Source organism: Mobula birostris, chromosome 4, assembly GCF_030028105.1.
Source record: "Mobula birostris isolate sMobBir1 chromosome 4, sMobBir1.hap1, whole genome shotgun sequence".
NCBI lineage: Eukaryota > Metazoa > Chordata > Chondrichthyes > Myliobatiformes > Myliobatidae > Mobula > Mobula birostris.
In genome coordinates this window covers 33,653,412-33,668,407 of record NC_092373.1, presented here as the reverse complement: position 1 = coordinate 33,668,407, position 14,996 = coordinate 33,653,412, and the positions used below count along the sequence as shown (strand labels likewise).

Genomic DNA, 14,996 nt, shown 5'->3' with positions numbered 1-14,996 from the left:
CTGTGAAGGCCAAGTCATTGGGTATATTTGAAGTAGAGGTTGATAGGTTCTTAATTAATAAGAGCATCAAACATTGCACAGAAAAGGTAGGAAAACGGGGTTGAAAGGAATATTAAATTAGCCATGATGGGATGGTGGAGCAGACTCAATGGAGCTAATGGCCAAATTCTGCTCCTGTTTCTTATGGTCTTGCATGCACATTAGTCAGTTAATTGGCCACTGTAAATTGCCTCAAGTATAGGTGAATGGTAGAATCTGGGGGAAGTTGGTGGGAATGTGAGAAGAAAATAAGATTAGTATAAGTGGATGTCTGATGACCTACAAAATGACTGATTATTAAACTGTGTCTTTGAAGACTAACTTTTTGATCTTTTCCTCAAGGAAATGTTTGTGTTTTTGTTTCTGTAATTGCTCGTGTTCAATTAATATAGGATTTATGCTCTACAGAAAAATTACAGTACTTAGGACAGAAATAAGAAATAATATGAATTAGATACAAATTGGCGTAAAATATTTCTGCAATGAAGTTATGATTTCCCTTTAAATTTTTAGTTTCAATGATACAAATCTATTCTCTCATCCCCTTTTTCAAATCCCACTGCCCTATCTACTCTGGAAGGATCAATATGTTTTTTTCCACAAGGATGGCCGTTTTCAGGAATGCGTGTGTTGTCTATTTGTTTCTTCATCAATATTTATTATCTATCTTTCTAACATCAGACGGGTACTTTTACTCCTGTTGCCTGTGTTTAAATCTACCTCTCCATGCTCAACATAAGTTTATATGTTTTATTTATGACATAACTTTAGGCTGACTAAAGAAAAATGATAATATGGAATTATTGGCATTGTACACTACGCATTGATGTGGTCAAGGTGATAAAGCCAATTTTCTCACAATTTGCCCTATTTCTAAATTTGTTTTTCTTTGGTAACAACAGTAGTGTCTTGTAAAATCCTAACAAGCTGAATTATCAGCATATTATTCTACGTGGATGGGGGTGTGAGAACAACCTCTTAATTTATGCCTGCAATCTGTGAACAACACTTAATAAAAAGCCACGATGTCATCGGAAATACAAACTCATTTTTTTCTATCTTGAGGAGTAGGTGGTGTTCCCAGTGTCCTGAAAGAGTATTCTCCATAAATCAGAATCAATGATTATCAGCTCTTTGAGGGTGCACAGCGAAGATTCAGTAAATTGCTTTCACATGAGAGGATTGCCCAATGAGCATAACAAGCCAAGTCTTAATTCTCTGTCATCAAAGAATGAAAAATGTAATCAGCGTTTGCAGTCATTTTAAAGACAACATTCTGGAGTTGACTGCAGATGCTGAAGAGCACTAGGAATAGCTTCTCACCTTATTCCCAAACTGGCCACCCTGCTACGACTAGAAATTGGGTGATTTGTTTGGAAATTGGCCTCATCATCTTAATAACATCGATGCATGACCTTTAATAGCCTATACCTGAATAATCATACTTTTTTAAAGCCTGGTCACCTTAAAACTGTGTCACATATGCAAAATACTAACTTACTAAGTGGTACCAGTACTTTAAGCAATCCAGGTTTCAAGTGGAAACATGAGTAGTACTTTGGTGGGCTTGCCTTAATTATCAGATCAAAAGGATTAAATACAGGAGAAAAACTGTCAATGCTCTGACTGAGGGACTCACTTCACAATCATTGTTCATCTCTGGGGATTCCTCCTTCATGGCTGTGGACTACGTCCAATACTCTGTGGTCTGAAAGCTTCTGCAGTCCTCAGCTCTTCAGTCCTGGATGTGATACTTATTACATTACAGCCAACTATTTTGAAGATTTTGTATTTCACTCCTTTAAAATAAAGTATGTCAAATCACCAGCAAAATGCTAACAAATTCTGTTACCAGAATAGTAGAATTATAGTATTACGGTAGATGTAAGTAACTGTGTGCATTTGGAAAATCATCTGAGAGGTGGATTGCAGGTTGCCATCTTTCAATTCTTGTGCTAAACTTATGTTACATACAGTGGATTCTGGTTAATTGGGACCTATTGGGATCCCTACATTTTGGCCCAATTAGCCGAAGTTTCATGGAAATAGTTAAAAAGATATAAAAATACAAACTACTGTTCAACTGAGTAACAAATTATGTATTTAAGTGACAAATTAGAACAATACCAATAACCCTAACCCTAACCCAGTATATTCTGCTGTGTTCTTTTGATTGACTGTAAATGAACAAAATCAGCACAGACACCTAATGTATATAATGGACTGGCTTCATGCAATACTTTTGATGATTTGATCTTCCAAATTTTCATTTTCATTGCAACATTCAAGATGCTTGTCGATACCTTGAAATTCTTAATTGTTTCTAACTTGTTGAAGTAGTCAGATTGTTCCATTTTCACTCCCAGACACTTTTGATATTATCAAACCTGGATGTTTGAACCCGCAGTGAGCAAAACAGTTCTGAGTGATCTTACTGCATATTTCTTGCTAACTATCAGTGAAAAAAATCGCTGCTTTTTGAATACCACACGAAACTGACGTGATTGAAAAACTGTTCGCTCTAAGTAGCAGTGTAGTGTCTAATGGCCACACAAGTGCATACAACTATTCGGCAACAGTATCCTGTCCCAATTAAGCGGCATGGTGTCCCAAATAAACAAAGGGAATTCCAGCTATTTTCTGGATTAGTTTTTGTTCTTAAAGAGTCATCTTTAATATGTGGCTGCCACAAAAGCCCGATTAACTGGAATCTACTCTGCATTGTTTTCATTTATGTCACCATGCTTCTAATCTCAAGTTACCATAGTAATCAAAGATCTCTGCATCAGTTATGAATAGCATATTTTGAGCTCATTATTAGCTTCAACTCAAAGTTCAAAGTACTTTTAAGTACGTATATGTCACGATGTACAACTGTGATTCATTTTCTTGCAGCTTTACTCAATAAATCCAATAACAATAATCAAATTAATGTAAGACTACACCAAAGAGGTGTACAACCATTCTGCAAAAGACAATACAAAAAGAAAGAAATAACAACAATAATAATAATAACTAAGCAATTAGTATTGAAAACATGAGATGCAGAGACCTTGAAAGTGAGTCCATAGGTTATGGGAACATTTCAGTGATGGAACAAGTGAAATTAAGTGAAATTTCCCCTTTGGTTCAAGAGTTTGATGGATAAGGGGTAATAACTGTTCCTGAACCTGGTGGTGTGAATCCTGAGATCCTGTACTTTATTCCTGATGATAGCAGTGAGAAGAGATCATGGCCTGTGTGGTGGGTGTCCCTGATGATGGATGCTGCTTTCCTGCGACAACATTCCATGTAGATGTGCTTAATGGTGGCAAGGGCTTTACCTGTTTTTTGCAGGACTTTCTGTTAAATGGTGTTGTTGTTTCCATACCAGGCTGTGATGCAGCCAGTCAATATACTCTCCACCACACATCTTTCAAAGTTTGTCAGAGTTTTAGATGTCATGCTGAATCTTCACAAACTCTTAAGGAAGTAGAGATGCTACAATGCTTTCTTCGTAAATGCACTTGGGTACTGTGCCCAAATCAAGTCCTCTGAAATAATAACATGTAGGAATTTAAAGTTTCTGACTCTCTCCAAACTGATCCTCCAATGAGGACTGGCTCATGAACCTCTGATCAATAATCAGCTCCCTGGTCTTGCTGACATTAAGTAAGAGGTTGTTGTTGTGGCACCACACTCAGCAAGATTTTCAATCTCCTTCCTATATGCTGATTTGTCTCCAGCTTTGATTTGGCCTACAACAGTGTTGTCATCAGCAAGCTTGAATATGGCATTGGAGCTGTGCTTATCCACACAATCAGAAGTAGAGCAGGGGGCTAAGCACACAACCTTGTGTGAAGTAACAGGATATTTAAATATCAATACAAATAAAATCTGAAGATATTACTTGAGGAAGTTATGTAGTTTGCTTGTAGCTTCTAATAGGCTCAAATTACTTTACATCCAGTGAAGGGTAATGACGGTTTCATAGGGATAGAGTTTCTGATTTGGAAACAAGAAGATCACAAGCTAAATGCAGTTGACTTTGATGGTTAGATTAGGAATCACATGCACCACCATCAAGCCTGCTCCACCATTCAATCATGGCTGATTTATTTTCCCTCTCAACCCTAATCTTTTGCCTTCGAAGACCCAGTAACCTTTGATGCCCTTACTAATCAAGAACTTACTAATCTCCAATGACTTGGCCTCCACTGCCATATGTGGCAATAACTTGCACAGATTCACCACCTCTGGCTAAAGAAATTCCTCCTGATCTCTATTCTAAAAGGATATCCATGTATTCTGAGGCTGTGTCCTCTGTTCCTAGACTCTCCCACTATCAGAAACATCCTTTCTGTATTCACTGTATCTAGGCTTTTCAATATTTGGTAGGATTCCTCCCATCCCCCCTTTCTTCTAGGCTTCAGAGAGCACAAGTCCAAAGCTATCAAACACTACTCAAACATTAAACCTTTCATTCCCAAGATCATTCTTGTAAACCTCCATTGGACTCTTTCCAATGCAAGCACATCCTTTCTTAGATATAGCCCTCAAAACTGCTCATCATACTGCGTAGGTGGTCTGACCAATACTTTATAAAGTCTCAGCATTACATCTTGTTTTTATATTCTAGTCATCTTGAAAGCAATACTAACATTGCACTTGCCTTCCATACTATCGACTCAACCTACAAGTTAACCATTAGGAAATCCTGCACTAGAACTCCCAATCCTTTTTGCTGAATTTGCTGCATGTTTAGAAAATAGCTTATGTCTTTATTCCTTCTACTAAAGTGCATGACCATACACTTTCCTTTTCCGTGTTTCATCTGACTTTTTTTTTGCCCATTCTCTTAATCTGTCCAATTTTTTCTGCAGATTCCCAGTTTCCTCAACATTACCTGCCCCTCCACATATCATGTATCATCAATAAATGGCTACAAAGCCATGAATTCCATTCTCCAGATTATTAACATATAACATGAAAATTAGTGGATCCAACACTGATCCCTGTGGAACATTTAGTCACTGGTAGCCAATCAGTAAAGGCCCCCTTTTATAACACAAAATGCTGCAGGAACTCATCAGGCCTGGCAGCATCGATGGAGAGGAATAAAGAGTTGACTTTTTGGGCTAAGAGCCTTCATCAGTCCAGAATCCCTTGTGTTTAAGGCCCATGCATTCCCAGTAGGCTAACCTTCTGTCCATGCTGTCATACCATGGGCTCTTGTTTAGCAACCTTATGTGTGGTACCTTGTCTAAGGCCTTCTGAAAATTCAAGTAAACAGCATCCACTTTGTTTATCCTTTCCTGTTATGTTCTCAAAGAGTTCCAACGGATTTGGCAGGGAAGATTTCATAAACCTTTTTATGATCAAGCAGTGTAGTGCTTTTCACTCTATTAAAAAGTTCCAAGGTGTATTTCAGTATTTGCATATATGTAATCATAACTAAGAGTGTATTTGAGGCAAAGAGTAAAATTTTTAATATTATTGAATATTTTTTAAATTCTAGCTGTTTCATCAGATTGCATTATTAATTTTTCAGGAGTGTATTAGAAAATTGATGAATTGATCTTGTTTTGCAGAATGATGAGATTCTAACTTGGTGCGAGGGCCACAGGAGGTGCACCCAGGTGAGTACTGCTAGCGTTTTCGTTGCAATGAGCTCGACTATACCACATCCCAGTCTGCAACTTTACATTAAATATACCTATTTGATGTGTGCTTTTAAAATTGTTAGGTCTGTTAATTCTTTTTAACATAGTATCTGTCCGTCAGTGGTCTGCTTTCATGCAGAATAACAGGTTTGTTAAAATTGACTGATGGAATCAGATGGATTACTTGAAGATAAAATGATGGGAAACTGGTAGTGGAACAGAAGGAATCTAGACAAAAGAAATTATTTTATATGTTTTATATTTAAGCATATCCTTTGCTTCAAATTTACAGACTGCAACCCAGTCTCACTCATCATAGTGTGCAGAACATCCACACACCTGGAAGTGATTTATCATATTGTGACCTAATCATTATTTCAATTGGTTTTGTTAAACTGTGAAGTTGGGGCATTCCAATTTCTGTGTGCAGTTACTATTTGCAGGTTGCTTAGTCAATCTTCTGGAGTGCCTTCAATAGCGGAAAATCACTTCTTAAGTAAGAAGACACAAACTACATATTCTCCAACTGTATTGACATCTAGAGAAAGGCCATTAATCCACTGATATTTTTGAAAGGCTAGTAATTTGTTTTGGATTTAAGTGGGCTGAGTCTCTGAAAAGGCATTTAGTTACAATATTGTCACAGTTTAAAGTGCAGGGGCCAATAGCAAATCATTAAACAAGTTGGCAGAGCCACATCAATGTGAGCCTCCACCTACAATGGCAAATTTATTTTACTCAGTTATGAGGTGTGGGTATCAGTAACCGGGACTATTGGACATCTGATAGCAGGGAGAACTGTTTCTAAAAGATTAATAGGGGGTCTTCATGATCCTGTACTTCTTCCCAAATGGTAGTAATGTGAAGAGGGCATGTCCCGGATGTTGAAGGTCTTTAATGATGGATACTGCATTCTTGAGGCACTTCCTCTTAAATATGTCTTTGATGGGGGAGAATTTTGTGCCTAAGATGGAGGTGACTGAGGCTACAGCCCTCAGCAGCCTCTTGCAGTCTTGCATATTAGAGCCTCCGTACCAGTCTGTGATGGCAAACATCTGTAGAAATTTGCAAGAATCTTTTGTGACATACACAATCTCCTCCAACTCCTAATGAAGTAGAGCTGCTGATATACCTTTTTTATGTTTGTATCACTTTGTTGGGCCAAGGATAGATCATCTGAGATGTTGACACCCAGGAACTTGAAGCTGCTCGCTCTTTCCACCGCTGACCCATAAGACAAAGGAGCAGAAGTCGGCCATTCAGCCCATCGAGTCTGCTCCGCCATTTTATCATGAGCTGATCCATTCTCCTATTTAGTCCCACTCCCCCGCCTTCTCACCATAACGTTTGATGCCCTGGCTACTCAGATACCTATCAATCTCTGCCTTAAAGACACCCAATGACTTGACCTCCACTGCCACCCGTGGCAACAAATTCCACAGATTCACCACCCTCTGGCTAAAAAATGTCTTCGCGTCTCTGTTCTGAATGGGCACCCTTCAATCCTTAAGTCATCTCCTCTCATACTAGACTCCCCCACCATGGGAAACAACTTTGCTACATCCACTTTGTCCATGCCTTTCAACATTGGAAATGTTTCTATGAGGTCCTCCCACATTCTTCTAAACTCCAAGGAGTACAGTCCAAGAGCGGACATATGTTCCTCATATGTTAACCCTCTCATTCCCGGAATCATTCTGGTGAATCTTCTCTGAACCCTCTCCAACGTCATCACATTCCTTCTTAAATAAGGAGCCCAAAACTGCCCACAGTACTCCGAGTGAGGTCCTACCAGTGCCTTATAGAGCCCCAACTCCCTGCTCCTATACTCTATTCCTCTAGAAATGAATGCCAGCATTGCATTCGCCTTCTTCACCACCAACCCCTCAATAAGGACTGGTGCATGTTCTCTTGATTTCCTGCTGCTGAAGTCCACAATCAGTTCTTTGATGTTGCTGACATTAAACACAAGATTGTTGTTGCAACACCACTCAACCATTCAATAAATCTCACTCCTGTACACCTCCTTGTCACCTTCTGAGATTCTGCCAATACCAGTCATGCCATCATCAAGTTTATAGATGGCGTTTGAACTGTGCTGAGCCACACAGTTATGAGTGTCGAGATAGAGCACTGGGCTTGAGGTGTGCCTTGTTGATTGTCAAGGAAGAGCTATTATTGTTGATCTGCAGTGACTGTGGTCTCCTGATAAGGAAGTCAAAGATCCAGTGCAGAGGGAGATATGGAGGCCCATGTTTTGAAGCTTCTGTGGTACCTAATTGTATTAATGGAACTAAGTCAAAACCCATTATTTCTGCTTATGAAGTCATATATGGGCTGGAAACGTTTAGCATATTTTTTCCCCAAATGATGTTGGTAAGCTTTAGCTGTCACCAATTCAATATGTAGATTTTATATCAAATGTTTTTAATTAGCAGCAATTGATTTACTCACCTGGTTTATAGGAGACAAACAGCTTATGGCCTTACTTTAATTGCTCCTTCTGCCTGTTACTTATGATATTGGGAATTCTATATTTGAAGCTTCAGATTTCTTTGTTCATTTGCAACCTTGAACATTAAACATTCAGTATAAACCAATTCTTGGTTCTCCTTCTGAAAATGTATTATCATAAACTTTATATTAACTCTGCTAGCTCACTGTCCTATAATTTTTTTTTGCTCTTTTCAATTACTTCGTATCCACTGTGAACAAATAGATTTCTAGAGCAAAAGCAACAACTAAGCTGAGGCCCAGACTAAAACAGTCTATTGTACCACATCTTGTGCTATGCAATATTAGTTAAATATTTTCCAGCAATAATTAGAAAATAACTTAATATTTAATATAATTTTTACATTTATAAAAGTGGCCAGCGAGTGAGTGGGCCAGTGAAGGAGTGGAGCTAGAGGCTTTGACTCGAGAGATTCTGGCAATTTTGGCAGTTGGACTGTGCAGTCAAGTCAATCAAGATTTCAATAGCTCAGACTCAGCAAAAAGCAGCTGATTGGGCACTCGAGGTCAGGTGACCAAGCGGTTTGAAAAGCTCAGGCAAATAATAAGAGGGGTAGTTCAAGCACAGCAGCCTGTGAGTGAGTGGGCGGGCCAGTGAAGGAGTGGAGCTTTGAGGCTTTGACTCGAGAGGCGTCGACGAGAAGAGGCAGAGGACCAGCTTGTTCACGGTTAGTCTTTACTATCCCTTCTGAGACGGTGATGTGCCTCTCATGTGAGATGTGGCAGTCTTGGGGGAAACTCCCCTCTCCCGCAGAGTCACATTGCCAGAAGTGCATACGGCTGGGCGATCTGGAAGACCGTGTAAAGAATCTGGAGCAGCAGCTAGATGACCTTCGACTCGTAAGGGAGAATGAGGTAGTCATAGGTGAGAGGTATAGGGAGGCAGTGGCACCTAGGCTGCTGGAAGCAGGTCGTTGGGTGACAGTCAGAGGGGGGAAAGTGCAGGTAAGTAGACAGGTAGTGCAGAGCACCCCTGTAGCCATTCCCCTGAATAATAAGTTTACCATCCTGGATACTGTTGGCAGGGACGATGACCAGGTGCGGGCCATGGTGGCAGGGCCTCTGGCACTGAGTCTGACCCTGACCCTGTGGTGCAGAAGGGTAGGACGGAGAAGAGGCGAGCTGTCTTCATTGGAGACTCTATAGTCAGGGGAGCAGATAGGAGATTTTGTGGACATGAGAAGGACACCCACATCGTTTGTTGCCTCCCGGGTGCCAGGGTCCGGGATGTTTCTGACCAAGTGCATGACATCCTGGTACAAGAGGGAAAGCAACCAGAAGTCGTGATACATGTTGGTACCAACAACGTAAGTGGGAAGAGGGATGAGGTCCTGAAGTGTGAGTTTTGGGAACTAGGCAGAAGGCTGAAGAACAGGACCTCAAGGGTGGCGTTCTCAGGATTGCTACCAGTGCTATGTGATAGTGATGGTGAGAATTGGAGGAGATGACAGTTGAATGTGTGGCTGAGGAGTTAGTGCAGGGGACAGGTTTTAGATTTTTGGATCATTGGGATCTCTTCTGGGGAAGGTGGGACCTGTACAGATTGGACGGGTTGCACCTGAACTCGAGGGAGAGCAATATCCTTGCAGGTAGGTTTGCTAGCATGGTTCGGGAGGGTTTAAACTAATTTGCAAGGGGGATGGGACCCGGAGCGATAGAGCAGTGAAAGAAGTGCATGGAGTAAAGCCAGATCTAACATATAGAGAGGCTTTGAGGAAAGAGAAGCAGAATAAACGGTGTAAAGGTAGTAAGGTAGAAGGGCTGAAATGTGTGTACCTCAGTGCAAGAAGCATCAGGAACAAAGATGGTGAACTGAGAGCTTGGATACATACATGGAATTATGATGTAGTGGCCATTACAGAGACTTGGCTGGCACCAGGGCATGAATGGATTCTCAATATTTCTGGATTTTAGTGCTTTAAAAGGGATAAAGAGGGGGGAAAAGGGGAGGAGGGTGGCATTACTGGTCAGGGATACCATTACAGCTACAGAAAGGGTGGGTAATGTAGCAGGATCCTCTCTTGAGTCAGTATGGGTGGAAGTCAGGAACAGGAAGGGAGCAGTTACTCTATTGGGGTTATGCTATAAGCCCCCTGGTAGCAGTAGAGATACCGAGGAGCAGATTGGGAGGTAGATTTTGGAAAGGTGCAAAAATAACAGGATTGTTATTATGGGTGACTTTAACTTCCCTAATATTGATTGGCACCTGATTTAGTTCCAAGGGTTTAGATGGGGCAGAGTTTGTTAAGTGTGTCCAGGATGGATTCCTGTCACAGTATGTTGACAGGCCGACTAGGGGGAATGCCATACTAGATCTAGTATTAGGTAACGAACCAGGTCAGGTCACAGATCTCTCAGTGGGTGAGCATCTGGGGGACAGTGACCACCGCTCCCTGGCCTTTAGCATTATCATGGAAAAGGATAGAATCAGAGAGGACAGGAAAGTTTTTAATTGGGGAAGGGCAAATTATGAGGCTATAAGGCTAGAACTTGCAGGTGTGAATTGGGATGATGTTTTTGCAGGGAAATGTACTATGGACATGTGGTCGATGTTTAGCGATTTCTTGCCGAATGTCAGGGATAAATTTGTTCCGGTGAGGAAGATAAAGAATGGTAGGGTGAAGGAACCATGGGTGACAAGTGAGGTGGAAATTCTCGTCAGGTGGAAGAAGGCAGCATACATGAGGTTTAGGAAGAAAGGATCAGATGGGTCTATTGAGGAATATAGGGTAGCAAGAAAGGAGCTTAAAAAGGGGCTGAGAAGAGCAAGAAGGGGGCATGAGAAGGCCTTGGCGAGTAGGGTAAAGGAAAACCCCAAGGCGTTATTCAGTTATGTGAAGAACAAAAGTTTGATAGGAGTGAAGGTAGGACCGATTAGAGATAAAGGTGGGAAGATGTGCCTGGAGGCTGCGGAAGTGAACGAGGTCCTCAATGAATACTTCTCTTCGATACTCACCAATGAGAGGGAACTTGATGATGGTGAGGACAATATGAGTGAGGTTGATGTTCTGGAGCATGTTGATATTAAGGGAGAGGAGGTGTTGGAGTTGTTAAAATACATTAGGACGGATAAGTCCCCGGGGCCTGACGGAATATTCCCCAAGCTGCTCCATGAGGTGAGGGAAGAGATTGCTGAGCCCTGGCTCGGATCTTTACGTCCTTGTTGTCCACAGGAATAGTACCGGAGGATTGGGGGGAGGGAATGTTGTCCCCCTTCTTCAAAAAAGGTAATAGGGATAATCCGAGTAATTATTAACCAGTGAGCCTTACATCTGTGGTGGGAAAGCTGTTCGAAAAAATTCTTAGAGGTAGGATATATGGGCATTTAGAGAATCATGGTCTGATCAGGGACAGTCAGCATGGCTTTGTGAAGGGCAGATCGTGTCTAACAAGCCTGATAGAGTTCTTTGAGGAGGTTACCAGGCATATAGATGAGGGTAGTGCAGTGGATGTGATCTACATGGATTTTAGTAAGGCATTTGACAAGGTTCCACATGGTAGGCTTATTCAAAAAGTCAGAAGGCATGAGATCCAGGGAAATTTGGCCAGGCAGATTCAGAATTGGCTTGCCTGCAGAAGGCAGAGGGTCGTGGTGGAGGGATTACATTCCGATTGGAGGGATGTGACTAGTGGTATCCCACAAGGATCTGTTCTGGGACCTCTACTCTTCGTGACTTTTATTAATGACCTGGATGTCGGAGTGGAAGGGTGAGTTGGCAAGTTTGTAGATGACACAAAGGTTGGTGGTGTTGTAGATAGTGTAGAGGAATGTCGAAGATTGCAGAGAGACATTGATAGTATGCAGAAGTGGGCTGAGAAGTGGCAGATGGACTTCAACCCGGAGAAGTGTGAGGTGGTACACTTTGGAAGGACAAACTCCCAAGGCAGAGTACAAAGAAAATGGCAGGATACTTGGTGGTGTGGAGGAGCAGAGGGATATGGGGATATATGTCCACAGATCACTGAAAGTTGCCTCACAGGTGGATAGGGTAGTTAAGAAAGCTTATGGGGAGTTAGCTTTCATAAGTCGAGGGATAATTTAAGAGTTGCGATGTAATGATGCAGCTCTATAAAACTCTGGTTAGGCCACACTTGGAGTACTGTGTTCATTTCTGGTTGCCTCACTATAGGAAGGATGTGGAAGTGTTGGAAAGGGTACAGAGGAGATTTACCAGGATGCTGCCTGGTTTACTGAGTATGCATTATGATCAGAGATTAAGGGAGCTAGGGCTTTACCCTTTGGAGAGAAGGAGGATGAGAGGAGACATGATAGAGGTATACAAGATATTAAGAGGAATAGGTAGAGTGGATAGCCAGCACTTCTTCCCCAGGACACCACTGCTCAATACAAGGTGACATAGCTTTAAGATAAGAGGTGGAAAGTTCAAGGGGGATACTAGAGGAAGGTTTTTTACTCAGAGAGTGGTTGGTGCGTGGAATGCACTGCCTGAGTCAGTGGTAGAGGCGGATACACTTGTGAAGTTTAAGAGACTACTAGGCAGGTATATGGAGGAAATTAAGGTGGGAGGTTTTATGGGAGGCAGGGTTTGAGGGTCGGCACAACATTGTGGGCTGAAGGGCCTGTACTGTGCTGTACTATTCTATGTTCTGTTTCATTTTGACCTAGAAGGAGGCCATTTGGCCTCTGTTTTAAATTTGGGGAATAATGGCTGGTATTTCAAGAATATTATGCTAGCCTCCGTATGGATTGCTCAAAATAAATTTCCTTGCTTCAGTACTTCAGTACTGATCAAAAAAAGCTAGAGAATTTCCCAATTTCAGTAATATGTCAGTGGACTCTGCTTTAACCAAGTTAGTAATTGTCAGAGAATCACACATTCATGTACATGATATCTTGAATGTAAGTAGTTTGCTGTGGTAAACTGGTGAATATCTCGGCTGGAGCTGGTTGCATTTATTCCATATTGTTTGACACTGTCACTCTTCTATTCCAGCTGTACTTAAAGAGTGTACAAGTATCTTCAATTTGAATACAGTAGCATGACAATTTCATACAGAATTTCTTTGCTGTATCATTGTAGAAATGTATAACAATTTAGTTTTGAGAAGTTGGAAAGGAAAATGATGAAAAGTTTTGTCTGGAACCAGTTATCATCAAATAGATAGCCATACATATCATTTTCCTTTTGAATTCTTATCTCTTTTTTTGATATTAGATCAGATACACTGAAAATAATCAGAAATTAATTTGCCATTCCTGAGCAGCAAGTGTTTCAATTTTCTTTCTCTATTTTCAGGATGTTCCTTTGGATAATGAATTTTTTAATCTATGGTCATCTTTTTACATGATTTCATTATCTTTAAGTGTATCTTTAGCTGTCTTGATTCCTAGGCATACTTTCAATAGCACATCTACTTTAGGTTAATGTGCAGCAGAAAATGTCTAATAATATATTGCACTGCTTGGGTTCTCCTTCCAAATGAAGAATGTTAAGTTAACAGGGCCTTGTTTTGCGTTTAAATTGTTAAATTTTTTTTTACAGAAGTTGAATAAATGTATAATTGAACAGTATCTTCAAAATGAAAACAGTAAAACCATGCAAACTATTTTATAAAATACAAAACTTTCCCATACATGCTTTGCTGATAATGTATTATAACTCCTCTGTTAGTTAGTTGATGAAATGAATACTATTATTAAATGGGTGCTCTACTAGTAATGCATCTGTGTTTCAAAACCTGGTTTTAGTTCTATCTATTATTTGAACTTACAGACACCTGCAGCTTAAGCATACAAGTACTGATTAGAAGCAATTATGTATATGGACTCCACTTACCAAGCTGCCTGATCCAAAAAGCAAGTTATAATAAAGACAAGAGAGATGGAATAATGTATCTGCCAGAAGTCTTCTGGGCTGATTTAGCAGCATGCCACCTAACACTGGGTTAAAATTGCTGCCACAGCCACTGTTCGTAGATTACAGGGCTATGGGTACCACTCAAGTAAGGACAGAGATAGCCTGGTTGCTTTCAAATGGAGTTCTATATCTTAAACTGGTGAAAAACGAAAGGAGACCAAATGTTATGCCTCTGATCAAAACAAGCTGATTACTTTAAAATGCTGATTTGTTCTGTCTTAACAAAATTTTAAGAAAAAAGTGCCATATATCATGAGTATGTGATAGAATTCAGAATCATATAGTTTAATTGTTATGTTCAAGGCAAGTGAAGGGGTGACTTTAAGTGTTATGAGCATAAGCAGTGGAGATTTTAATCAGGAGTTACCTTACCATCAATTGCCTGCAATTTATCAGTTTCCATTTTAAAATTATTATTATTCGTTTTGTCTAGACCAGTCTAAAAGTAAACAAATTTGTGGTTAAGTCTTAATTTGCAGTTGTCTGGATAGTGGATTCAATCATTCGAGAAGAATTACCAAGGGAATTAAGCATTGTAATGTGCTGAATCTTAATGTGCTCTTATGCATCTTGTTTTGAGGGAGTAGGGTGGTGGACAGGCTGTAAAACATAAAAATAAATTCCATTCATGTAGCGTCTTTCATTTCATTTAGAGGACACCCTAAAGCATTGTAAGCCAAAGAAGTATTTTTCAGGGCAGTCATTGGTGTAAATTATAAACATGGTCATTTGAGCACAACAAGCAAGTTCACATAAACAACGGGGTCATGACCTGTTTTGTAATGTTAAATAAGCAATGAGCTTTGATCAGAATAGTAGATTATCGGACCTGGGCTTCATCATATTGTGGTACGGAGTCTTTAAAATCCAGAGAATTATCAGAGCTTCATTTTAATTCTTTATCAGAAAGTTTGGATCTGCA

General features: G+C 40.4%; 1 protein-coding gene across 1 annotated transcript in view; it reads left to right on the top strand.

The window, feature by feature from the left end:
• The window catches only part of LOC140197008 (anosmin-1-like), a 155,842-nt gene that overhangs the window by 27,034 nt on the left and 113,812 nt on the right, over nucleotides 1-14,996 (top strand). Inside the window, exon 2 of the mRNA XM_072256940.1 lies at nucleotides 5,610-5,657. Coding sequence (XP_072113041.1) covers nucleotides 5,610-5,657 — 48 coding nt within the window. The remainder of the gene's footprint in view (nucleotides 1-5,609; nucleotides 5,658-14,996) is intronic.